The sequence below is a fragment of the Cryptotermes secundus genome, unplaced genomic scaffold (genome assembly GCF_002891405.2).
Source record: "Cryptotermes secundus unplaced genomic scaffold, Csec_1.0 scaffold181, whole genome shotgun sequence".
In the NCBI taxonomy this organism is placed as follows: Eukaryota; Metazoa; Arthropoda; class Insecta; order Blattodea; family Kalotermitidae; genus Cryptotermes; species Cryptotermes secundus.
Genome location: NW_019723906.1, coordinates 974,969 through 988,441, shown reverse-complemented (window position 1 = coordinate 988,441; position 13,473 = coordinate 974,969). Strand labels below are relative to the sequence as shown.

Here is a 13,473-nt window from a genome sequence, read left to right as displayed (position 1 = left end):
GCTTCTGCTACAAGCATCTGATTATATTACGTGTCATGATTCAGTTAAAAATGCATGCGATTTATAAGTATACCTTCTGGGAAATTTACCAGTGCACTCACAAATCAATTTTAATTGAATTTTTAAGTTTTTATCTTTTACTTCCGTTATGAAAAGTACTATGTTGGACTATTTCCAAGAGCTTGAAAAATAATACGACTTATATACTGTATCCTTATATTATGAGCAATGGTTTGAATGAATATTTCAGGAACGCCTGCTAAGACCGTACTTTGTATTCTATAATAACTAATTCCTCCTCTTTGGTGTCTTCACCTTATCGTGGTGAGGGGGTTTTAGTATGCCAAGGACCCTGAGAGCTATACCAGCGGTAGCGTAGCTACTGGCGTGGCCTCCTTTGCTGGACAGGTCAAAGGGTAGGCATCAGACGAAGAGAGACACCAAACACCAAAAACTGATGCCGGAAGCAGCGTCATCAGCAGCGACTTGAAGCACAGAGCAAATGATGGTCGAGATGGTTCAAGTTCGTATAGCAACAGGCGTGACCAGAGTGGTTTGAACGGCTGTTGTACTGCGATGTGGAAAACAAATGGAAAAACTACATTATCACTTTTCCTGGATAATCTCATTCAAAAAACAGAGATACCATGTATGCGAGAGAGGGGCGGATAGAAGTGACCAGAAGACGAGGAAAAAGACGTAAGAAGATGCTGGATGATCTTAGGGAAAGAAGAGGATATTTTTATTTGAAGGAGAAAGCTCTAGATCACATTAAATGGAGGAACCGTTTTGGAAGAGACTGTGGACCTGTCGTCTGACAGATTACTGATGAATGAATGAATAACCAATTGCTTTCCTCATTACAAGACATTTTATTTGCAATTAAAATACGGACACGTTTCTAAGCCTAATTATAGGTCCCCAAAAAATATTTGTATGTTATCGGTTGCAGTAGTTGAGCTGGCCAAAGAATTCTCACGGGATGTGGGGATAGGAGTTGCTATGGGGGAAGGACTGATCCCCACTCTACAATTTTAGCCTGACTGCTGGCGCCTATCGCCAAACCCTGCTGAACGAGTAATCCAGCCATTTCTTTGGACGGTGAAGCAAATGGGGAGAGATGATAGAGCAAGGGGAGCGAAGGGACAGCAAACTAAGCGTGGGACGATCGGTAGGGTTTGCCATGCATCTTCCAGTAAGCATGTTTACTTCGTCTCTTGAACTACTCTTTGCTTTCCTTAGCGGAAGCACAGTAATACCCCATAGAACAATCTCTCATATGCTCGTACCTTAACTTAAAGCTTTAGTCGCCGGATTCTCACCGCAGAAAACTGGGCTTAAACCAAGGTTAATCCATGTGGGACTTGTGGCCCGAACATTTCTGTTCCTCCTCCATCTCTTGTAAAGGACATCTTGACTTGTCTCAAGTCCACTTCCTCCGAATATGAGATAAATAAATATTAAAACCGTAAAACAAATGTGTATGCACATGTTGTGGATCTGGATAATAATTTATTGGTGTGTTGGTTTTTATTTGGTGCTGCGTGTTGCTGTTTGACAATGATGATAAATAATCACTGGATGATATTTCAACAATAACGTTTTTAAGTACGAGTATTTATACCATAAAATGCAAAGTATAGCAGCTCGACAAGGGGACAGCAGTTTCCTCCACAAATTGTACACCTAATGATGGCAGCCAATTGGGTCGAAACATGTAGTGTTCTAATAATAGGAAGAGACGAATGCTTTTGGAGTGCGAATTTGAATACACCAGCAAAGTTGCAGAAGGACGATTAAAAGCGCGAATCCTATTTTAGAATACACAAAGCAACAAGATACTGCAGTATAACATTTTGCCTGACACTGTGCTCTTCACGAAACATATTTATGGAACCCTGTCTGTAAGCATTCAGAAAGATCTTTTATCTCTCTGTCACGAGCAAGTTTATGTTAATATTTTTACCAAGAAGCTGTAAGTAAGATAGACTCACATGAATTTTCAGTCAATAGAAATGTCCATCGTTAATTTAATTAACAAAAGCGTCACTTTTAAACGAGCTCAAACGTTTCAAGGCTAATTTAAGGTGTTAATTATTGGGTGTTAACTCGCTATAATCAATAATATTGACAAGAGTTAAACCTCTGCGGTGTCGCGTTGCTAGGCAACCCGATGCGGCAAGATATCTGACTGATTTACGAGTATATTCCAACACAGAAATGACAGTGCAACAGTTGTTTAAATAAGAATGAATAATTCTACATTTTATATGAAACATTTTTCCTCAGACACATGGAACAATGGATTTGTTTATATGACAGATGGTTCGCAGTTACAAACTTGTTTGAGACCATCTATCGCGTCACGCATTTCATTTCTCTGGCTTAATTACAGAAGAAGACCGCCTCTGTGGCCTAATGGTCAGCATTTCTGGATACAGTTCCAGAGGTCCTGAGTTCGATTCTTGGCGCTACCAGATTTTGTGAGAAGTAGTGGGTCTGGAACTGGGTCCACTCAGCCTCGTGAGGATAATTGAGGATCTACTTGAATGGAAAATTAACGGCTCCGGTATATAAAAATCGAAATTAACGGCCGTGGGGATTCGTTGCGCTGACCACGCATCACCCTCTATCCGCTAAAGTTGGTACAAACTTCGCCGACAAGCGGCGGTCGCTCGGTCGGTACAGTTCGCTTGCGGACTCAAGCCACGGATTTTGTTTTCTTTGTTTTTTGTAGACTATTTAATCACAACGGTATAAATACAGCAATTCTCTCAATCGTATGTAAAATAAGATAAGGTACAAAACCCGGTATTTAACGCAGTGTTGGAGCAGATCAGGATTCGTGGAGCGGACACGGCCCTCGAAACAAAAATGAAGGTTCAGCGACAGAACTTAACATGTCTCAAAATCGTGAAGTAATTGTGCAATGGGTCACTTTTAATATAATGCCATCTTAAATCAAGATTTCCTACGTCTTTATTCAATAAATCATATGGGTTTCTCAATACGGCTTGTCCATCATAAAATTAATCAGAACCCCTGAGAATTACGAAATTGAATTATTCTGATAAAATCCGGAAAAAAAAATATTTCCAATTGTTAGGCCATATTAGATGAAATGTCCATCGAATTTATCTTAAATAATTAATATTCGTTGATACAGCATGACGATCATTTACGAAGACCTTGTAACATGTGGATCAAATTACAGAGAAAAGAGAAACTTATTTTTAAGTCAGGTTAAGTATAATTTTTTAATTTAATTTGTCTCATTCTGGTCCGTCACACTATTAATTACAGAGTAAAACTGGATAATGTTCAGTCCAGTGTGACATACAAGTCTACAACACTTCAGTCCTCATTCACCTTACATGCTTCGATTCAAAAGAATCATCCCCAGAGGCGCACCACTACGATCAGGAAACACTGTCACATAAGATATTAACAATACGCACTTACAAATTGCACTTGTAATTGTTAGTGTGAGGGACCAGAATGAAACAAATCAAATATACACTTAAGCTATGAATAATGCTCACTATATAAATTTTGTTATTATCACTTAGGCACTCACAATGGCGCTTCCTGAAGTGTAGATTTACGTATGATGATGTTTCTTTTAAATCTATTTCCTGGTTATTCTAACTGGGGTTTTCCACCAGGAAATACATTTAAAAGAAACATCATCGTACGTAAATCTACACTTCAAGAAGCGCCATTGTGAGTGCCTAAGACAACCGTGATGATAACAAAATTTATATAGTGAGCATTATTCATAGCTTAAGTGCGTATTGTTAATATCTTATGTGACAGTGTTTCCTGATCGTAGTGGTGCGCCTCTGGGGATGATTCTTTTGAATCGAAGCATGTAAGGTGAATGAGGACTGAAGTGTTGTAGACTTGTATGTCACACTGGACTGAACATTATCCAATTTTACTCTATAATTTTTTAATTTCAGTAACTTACAGCATCTTCCAACTTCTAGGCAACTGCTCTCTTACATGATCTGTGACGTGACTGACAAGATTACAATGACAAAATAAGCAATTCCATCTCTTTCTGTTTTCCTTCACACATGCTGTCCTCTTAAGATTCGAACAACACTATTAAAGCTTTACAAATAAAATTTTTCCAAAGGTGTGCTTCAGTAATTCCGTTGTGTCCATATTCACTGAGACAGATAAAGTCTGTTATCTTGAGTGTCAGCTTATCAGCAGCTTAGAATGCGGACAGCTAATGACCTGCTAATGATTGCGCTTAGCGTTCCTTCACACCTTGAATCAGTACCTACAAACTGCGATGTCATTAGATACGCATGTCATGTGTAATTCTAACAGCTCACTGGTTGCACATAAAATGCAGAGGTTACCCTCACACAAACACAACACACTTCGTCCCAGAGAGTCTATTATCAGGTGATGCAAAAGCAGTGTAAAATGGTGACTGAATTCGTGTAAAATTGCAGTGCTATTCTAATTTTGAAAATCTGTTAATTATATTAGCCCCGATCAGACTTATTATTACATATATATAAAAAAGGTAAAATTGTCCCTTTTCTTAATCAATTAAGCACTACTCCATGAAGGTGTATGGGGGAGTGGATGTATAGATCAACATTTTCTTGACCTCGGCACTCCCTGGAGGTGAGTGGTGAGATTCACTCCCCGTCGCTTTACCCCCGGGGTAGTTTTACTGAACTGATCTCCCGCTCTTAAAGCGCTGGCTGCCGATTTAGTCGTGACACTAATGGGATTTATGATATAAAAATGCTTGGCTCAGTCATCTGAAAGAGTGTACACGCTGACACACTGATGTCAGGTTCATAATTCTTGTTAGCCTACTGCATAAGACTAGAAACATTTTAAGGGCTGCATCTTTTTGAGGAAATGGTTAGAAGTCACTAAGCCCACTGAGCCGCTCACCCTGTATCTCGAGCCGCTCATGGCGCTCCTGTACGCGTCGTTCCACCTCCAGGTTGCTTTCGATGTGGTGGAAGAGAGCAGCGCCCAACAGAACGTACAAGATGAACAGCGTGAGGAGCGCCAACCACTGCTTCTTGGACATCATCTTGACTGCACCAGCGATAAACTGCAGCGCATTGTGTCAGTCTGCAACACAGTCGTGTTACACGAATACAGAACAAGTGTCAAAACGAACGCATATTGGGAAGTTGTATCGAAAACTTTCAATCAGTTATGTCAAAATTTGATATTGGGGTCGTCACTAAAATCTCTTAATTTTGGTGCAACATCCATTTTACACGAAATCAGCATAAAAATTTATAAAATTAAAAAAATGGCTCTTTTTACAGCAATTAATAGAGGTATACAGAAGAGTTTACAAATAGTTTTGTTAAAATTTCAAAATTAAACCGACAGAATACATGTAAGCTGAATTACCTTAATTTTGGCGCACCTCCCACTTTACACGAAAAATAAATTGGAATTTGTCGGATTCCCCCCCCCCCAAATGCTCACATTACAAAAATTAATAGGATCTTACGTCTTAAGTCATAAAAAACCTGCGTTACGATTTCCTATTCCGCCTGACATTAAAATCTGTATGACTATAAGTTTTGTGCACCGCCCATTTTTCTATGAAATTTGAACTAATATTTGTAAGATTTCTAAAAAATTACTCACCTTAAAAATCCGTCTAGGTCTCCGTCATAAGTTACAGAAAACTTTTATACAATTTTGTATTTGGGCCCACATTAAAGTCTGTGTGACTTTAATTCTGACCTTCCCACTATTTTGCATGGAAGCTAGGTAGAAAATTATCATATTTCTAAAAATGGTTCATCTTACGAAAATCATTAGGTATTTACATAGTAAGACATAATTTCCAAATTCTATTATGTTTGGAGCTTTTGCTTGAACATTTTTCGGTATGGTGATTGTAATATGAAAACCATACAAAAATTAATTCTCTGTACAGTAGTCAATTATCTCTAATACAGTATATTTAGATCTTCAGCAAACGAGCATCGATGACATTGAGGCATGCAAAATGCCAAGAAACCAATTTGTAATGTATGGATAGTCTATTTCAGTATATCTTTCCAGTTTAGGACATTTGAGGTTCTCAAAAGACTGAATATTAATATTTTCGTCCTCTGGGACAGATTAGACAGCGTTGTATTCCAGAGCATCATAATTTCAGTATGTTACTTCTCCATTTTTCCTACTGCAAATCTGTTTTAAGAAATTATCATATTCCAAAAATTGTGCGCGCATGCGTGCCGTAAGCTGCTATGTAAGCTATTTGTCACGCAATGTAAGTTTCTGAACTAGTTGTAATCAGTACGGTTTTAGAGGTAACTTCTTGCGAAGAATTCTGTGGGCAATCATTTGCAGCCATCGGTAACTTTGCACTTCCTCGAGAGATCGGCATCTTCGGACTCCGTATGAAAGCCTGCCTAACACGACCCACATCTTCATCTGATCTCCTAATCCGCACTCTTAGAATGTGTGTGTGTTCACACTGCCAGACTCTCTAAATTGCTTTACCATCTCCAAATACTCTTGTTATGAGGTGGTCCCACAACATGCTTACGACCAAATTCACATCGAACTGGAACATTGGATTCAAATTTTGTGTTCCAAAACACGGTCTGTGCTCTCTGCTGTACCGTAGACATTGTACTGCTCGCGCTGAACACGTAATCAAAACTGCTGTCCGTTAACTACAGTTGGGATGGGCGCGCAACTTGTGTCAGTGAACTTGTTTGAGTTTACAATTACACTGCAAGTACCACCATTGTCATATCTGTTCTCATTCCTGAGTTGCAAGTGTCTGAAATCACGCAATTCCATTTTGTACGCCCTCTATATAGATTAACATAGTTTTCTACTGTGCAATATATAGGACTGCCGCTGATTTACACTTAGTTGTACGAAAGTTCCGTTATTGAGTCTGTAATAAATGATCATTATCATTATAGACGATGATTCTATCATCAGATAGCAATGAACCATTATTTTCAAATGCACCAAATACAATAAGACAGACGTTCTCTGTTTAGGTTGGTGACGTCGCTGTGAACTCCATGAGCGGGCGCTTTCCCGGAGTTGCTAATAGGAGTGATGAATGCAGAGCAAAAGCCCATATTGCTTGCAACTTTAATCGAACTGGAGGTGGCCAGAGAGGAAAAAAGTGATCTGTGTATGATTTAGAAGGCATTACACAAGAAAGTAAACCGCCAAAGAGAACATCAAAGTACTGTATTTTTTAAATTTGCGGAACTTCCATTTCACTACTTTTAGCATGCTTTCCTTGTGTTAATAAATGATAGTAGGCTTGTACGATCCCAATGCTGTCTGTATCTCTGTGAATCCCCTTCTATTAACTTTGGAATGCCTGAAAAAATCTTTATTAAACTTGGTATATATATATATACACGTATATATCATCGCATTTGAGCCCATCTCAATGGCGTAATTCGTAGGTCACTTCCATTAGTAATACCAACATTACAGTCTCTCAAATTTATGAGGCAAAACCTTAATATTGCTTGACATATGCACTTGCACACTGAAGTTCCTGGTTGTGTACTCCAGCATCGCGCAGCAAGTCTGTCTCTCCAAATTACGAAATGTTCTCTTCAGAGCTACGTTTTCACTGTCCTGTTATTGTCTCTTGTGGTCAAAGGACGAAACAGAACATGTGGTCTCATGCAAACTCAAAACATAAAGATACTGGGATGTAATGCCTTGTAGAATATAATTCAACTCTTCCTGAATCGCCCTCAACGATGGACATAATCTGTAGCCAAATTCGCCCCATGAGGTCTGTAAGTTATTGACCCCTTTTCCTCAGCGACGTGCTTCCGAACGTTCGCTATTAAAGTGCCTGCATCACAGTGGAAATCATCGACGAAATTCATCGCATTCTGACTCGTGAGAATGAGGTGGATTAGAAGAGAAAATGTGGATGAACATGCGTTTTGAACTCTTGCGAATCAGTGGATACTCTTCATCCTAGACAGGATTGAACTTCCATTAATAAAATACACTTACGTACTAAATGCATCAACATGTCCAGACATCATTGGCAGCAAAGCCATTGAATGAAATACATTTTGCACTGCATTAAGAAAATCAATGTCAACATTGACTCAGGGGCCTGGTGTTATATAAATGGCAAATAAAGAGTACACAGATCATATTTCACTTGCCTCTCTGACAGGAAATCTTGACTAGAATCAGTAACTACGAAAGATCAGAAGCTTTGCACAGTTTAGCAAGGATGAGTAATCAATGTCACTTCAAGCAGGTACAGATTATAGAAGAAAATGCCCTCATAGGAGTGACAACACTCAGATTCCTTGTGGCTTCTACAGAGACCTGAGTTATTGCAGTAGGTTCTACTATTCCTGCAGCCACTGCAACAAAGGAAATTGCCACAGACTCTTCCAGAATGGCGACGAAGTTGATGAAGAACACCTTGACCTAACATTCCAGGTAGATATAAAATGCTGAAAGGAACTGGAGCCCGTTGAACACGCCATCATATGATGAAAATGAAGATGAAACTGCAACTTGGACTTACGCAGAGCAGGATTCCAGTCCTGACTTGAAACTGCAGTTAGAGATACGGTGCCCAAAGGACGAAGGAGACAACAACAGGCCCTCACCCGTTTGATACAACAGAGCCACACGCAGCAAACAGCCCCGGAAGAGGACGTTATAGTCAGATATTTATATAAAATTTGAAGCACCTGTGTTTTCACACCGTAATACATATAAATTTGGATATCCTGTTGACTCATTTTGTACTCTCTGTAACCTATAAGTTTTAACATCTCACCATCAATATAGATAATAAATATAACTTCCATAAACTTTGCTTATAACATGTCTCGGTGTTTTAATAAACCGTTATGTAAAATGGATTAATTTTCAACATATTTTACACTAAACGTCAAAAGAAAACAGACCGATCAGAATGTAATGGTAACGATGAACTTTTACTTTTACCTGGATGGACTGAGGAAAACAATGAAAAGACTGTCAGGGTAGCTAACGACCCAACCGAAATTGTAAGAGATAATTTCCCGAATACATGCCTGCAACATTAAAGCTGCAAATTTTTGTGATACATGGGATCAATACATGCAAACGAACTAAAATACACGTACATACAAATTACTTACATTGTTTAAATCTTCAGTTACTGTTAACTATCACTACTAATACCACCATTACTGCACCTCCATTTTCTCACTTTATATTTTAGCTTATAGCTAACCTATTGGGATGGGGTAAATTATTTGTATAGGGCAAATTAAAAATTCCGTACCCGTATCCTCTTCCTAATTAATTAATGTGCTTCTTGATTTATCTAACGACACAAAATTCATAGCATACGGCTTTAAATAGTCATTGTAGAACGAAAAGCTATTAGCGAATTTAAAATTATTCCTGCAGTTTGCATTCGATTCTGTGGAAAGGATCGAGAGATTTTTGGATTCGAATTCCGAACCTCTCTAACCAGAAATACCAACCAGTAAGCAGAGCTACAAATACACAAATAGTAGTTACGTCAGTTTTATCTGAGTCTGTACATGTGAGCGATTCAGAAAACTGGTTTCATTCTATGATGGTGACAATCATTATGAATGCAATGTAAACTGTGTAATTGCTGAGAGCACCTCAATTTTAGTTTGCTCTTCAGATTTGTAGTAAGTTTCTTCTTTACGCTTCATGTTTTAATGATTGGCGTAACTTACAGGTTTACGAGTATACGTAACCTATAAATAAACGTACTTCCTTCTTCTTTGTTTGGCACTACAGCCCCAGTGGGCCTAGGCCTACCTCCACGAACTTTCGGTTTTTCTAAATCTTACACACTCGGTAGGACTCCTTGGGCGGGTGATCAGCTCGTCGCAAGGCCTCTACCTGTACACAAACACAGAAAAACGCACACACACACACAAACTAAACATCCATACCCTGAGTTGGATTCGAACCCACGATCCCGGTTTCCAAGCGAGCGAAGACAGTACATGCCTTAGACCGCTAGGCTACAGTGACCGGCCAAATAAACGTACATGACAGAATATTCTGTAAGATTTGAGCTGCTCACAGCCGTAACTGTGAAAATTACTATGTTCTTGTATGTGACGCCGTGTAATCTAGCAGAAGTTACCAACGGTTCGAAGAAATGTACTGCCTCCATCATTAGGGTCGAAATAAAGGCCAAGAAAGTAGAAGTCACTTTGGTTTAGCCTTCTTATCCCCAGTAACCTATATCGTGCGTGCTTTGCACAATGAGTCAGCACATGCGCTCTCAGCTAACCTAGTATCGCGTTTCTTACAAAATAAATACCATTACTGCCAAGTACAAATCCTGTCAGTAAAGGGTAAAGACAGCAGAACTTTATTGTCCTGTTTCCAGTCTTACGGCTGAAGGATCGGCCCTGAAGTTGGAGACAAAATGTACCTCTGAAACATCGACAGCACTACCCAAATACACACAGTTCAAAAGATCCAATAGAAAAATCAATATCAACAACATTATCAGCAAGTCTCCCTTACGACACAATTTTAATAATTAGAAAAATACATATCGTCACCTGAGTCATGGATTGTACTGTATCTGTCAACACTAGTTCTTGAGAAATTGGGTTTGAGGTTAGGGAATCACCTGCAGTTCAAACGCGACTATAAGCAGACACATTGCGAAATCTCACTCTTGCAATTGAGTTAACCTGTGGATTTATGTGGAGACAGTACAACACAATAGGGGGAATAAAAAATGTATCTTATTTTTGCCCAGAAACGGAGATAGAACACTTCAATGCTATGGTAAAGACAGGAGCTCAAAACTAGTCACCTTCTTGCGTCTAGTGAGCCGATGCATCCAGAGTTATTTGCAGCATTGTTCTCTGGAATTGCAAACTTTTAATATGGAAGTAAAATTTAAAATTAAATCAAGGTGAGGCAATCATGGTTTCCTTTACGTCAGAAAGTCAGATGTCTAAGCATAAGAAAAGTATGTGTTGGAACTTCCAAGAAATGAACATTCCCGTGGATCTATCAAACTTCTCTACAGTTGCACATTACATTTATTTATGATTTTAAATGATAAACAAGACTGCAAAAGTATACACAGTACACTTAACAGACGGGTTCTGCGGAAGGAATTATATATGATATAATTAAGAATCAAATAATTTTCCCTTATACGAGATANTCGGTTAACACCACTTATACACGGTGCCAAATCCCAGAAGACTGCTTTCTTCATAGTCACCGCCGTGAAAGCCTCAAATCTTACAATATGTACGTCACCATTAGAATGCAATTATGTTATTTCACAGAATATCTAAGCACTGCATATGTTACCGAAAAGTCCGAATATTATTTGAACCCAGGATTCACGCGACGAACGTAAGTTTTACCAAACAGTGTTGCTAAAAGCCTGAAAAAGGAAGTATTCGCATCTGAAAAGAATCGATTGCAAGGGTCAGTTGCTAAATTTATAACCGTCTCTATATTTTGCCTATATATTTTTTGTGCTTTGTTCATTTTGTACTCTTTTTAGATAGTAAAAACACTTTTCTTGGCTTCCCTTCTCGTTTCCAAGCTTTCACCAACATTGTTTGGTAAAGCCAAGGTTCGGGCATCAATCCTAGGTTTTACCAAAATTCTGGCTTTTACGATAACAAATATATAAATTGAACGGTTAATATATGTAATAACTCAATAAGTGTATCAAATATATTAATTAATATAAAGTCCTGTCAGAAGATCTTTACTTTACAACGAACAAATATATCTGGTTTCAATTCAGTCTGAAATTAATAAAGAGCCTTTCGCTTTTTCTTAATTTCGACTATGCCTAGGAGACCATAGGTTACTGCAGAATATGTTAGTTCGGAAATGTACTCATAATTCTCATAAAATTTAAGATTATAGAGAAACTGTACTGGACATAAATTGTGTGTTCCAGATTATCGTACAAAAGATTTTTGTGAAGATCTGTAAAAAAAGTAAATGGTAAAATTGTCTCTGAGCTTAACTAATTAAGCACTACCTCATGACAATCTGTGGAGGAGTGATTGTATAGGTCCACATATTCTTGACCTCGGTACTATTTAGAGGTGAGTGGTCAGCTTCACGCCTGAGTCGCTTTGAACCCGGGAAAAAGCCCCGCGGTGCCCATTGAATAAGAGGCTGGGTATTCCCCAGAACAGGTCTGGACGACGTGGGGAACAAAAAATTCTTGACCTTACCGGGACTCGATATCCAACTACTCGGCCTTCCAGCTCGTAGCCAGTAGCTATACTGATTTCGTTAACCTCACTGCTGTGAAGATCTGTCCGGGTCTTAATTTGATACTACGTAAAATCTTATTGGAGTTTATCATAAAATATTCAAGCTTATCGAAACGTCCATTCATTATGAAATATACGAGAACTCGTAGATAAATTCTGTAAAAAGGCAACTACATTTTGCGAAACTCAATACAGAAGTATTTACAAATGTGTGTTACACAATGCAAGACCTCGCAAGCTACTGCCAGCTTTTGTATTGTAGTTTGGAAACACTTGTGCAGCCTGCAGACTGAAACATTTGTACTTGAATACAGCGCACTTCATGACATCCTTAAACGCATACGCAGAGTCCTCGTTCTAAATGTAACTTAAAATTTATATACTATTCGTTCTTCCAAAATCGGTACATCTCTTCAAGGAAACCAATTTGTTCAAAGTCTATAGAAGTCATAGTGTTCTATCTTGACATCCTGTTGCAGGTGGTATTAGACTTTGATTTAAGTTATCTGTCGTCCACCATGCAACAGTATCAAACAAAACATAACGAACTGCGTGGTTTTAGTCCGCAAGCGAACTATACCGACAGAGCGACCGCCGCTTGTCGGCAAAGTTAATGCCAACTTTTGCGGATAGAGAGTGTCGCGTGTTCAGCGCACGGCCGTTAATTTCGATTTTCTAGACCGAAGCCGCTATTTCCTCAATTATCATCACGAGGACCCCGTTCCAGACCCACTACTTCTCAGAAAAAATCTGGTAACGCTGGGAGTGGAACCCTGATCCCTGGATCTGTAGCCAGAAACGCTAACCACTAGACCACAGAAGCGGTCCAAACTATCACGATTTTAAATTCAATCCTTTTTCAATTCGTTACAGCAATACACGTTGTGTAGAAGGATTTAATTTAAAAATAATGTAAATACAAAACATCGGATCGCAGAAGCGCCGAAAGCACAGCAGTTCGCCCTAATTTCAACGCACCTGATCATGGCCGAGTCGGCCGAAACATGTGGTGCAGTTACGAATTTTAAAAGGATGGAATATTAAGTCCTGATATTGTTGCATGGTGGACTGTAAACAACTTAAAATAAATTCTGTAGAGGTAATTTCCCCTTCAATCACAATCCTGACGTCACGTTTGTAAAAGTAAATATTTACAGAAATTAAGATTTTTACTTACTAGGATATAATG

At 38.8% G+C, this 13,473-nt stretch overlaps 1 protein-coding gene across 2 annotated transcripts in view; it reads right to left on the bottom strand.

Moving 5' to 3' along the window:
- Positions 1-13,473, bottom strand: part of LOC111862047 (open rectifier potassium channel protein 1) — a 35,780-nt gene that overhangs the window by 9,690 nt on the left and 12,617 nt on the right. For both annotated transcript variants that reach the window (XM_023847113.2, XM_023847114.2), the window contains exon 2: positions 4,927-5,112. In XM_023847113.2, coding sequence (XP_023702881.1) covers positions 4,927-5,071 — 145 coding nt within the window. In that variant the 5' untranslated portion in view covers positions 5,072-5,112. The remainder of the gene's footprint in view (positions 1-4,926; positions 5,113-13,473) is intronic.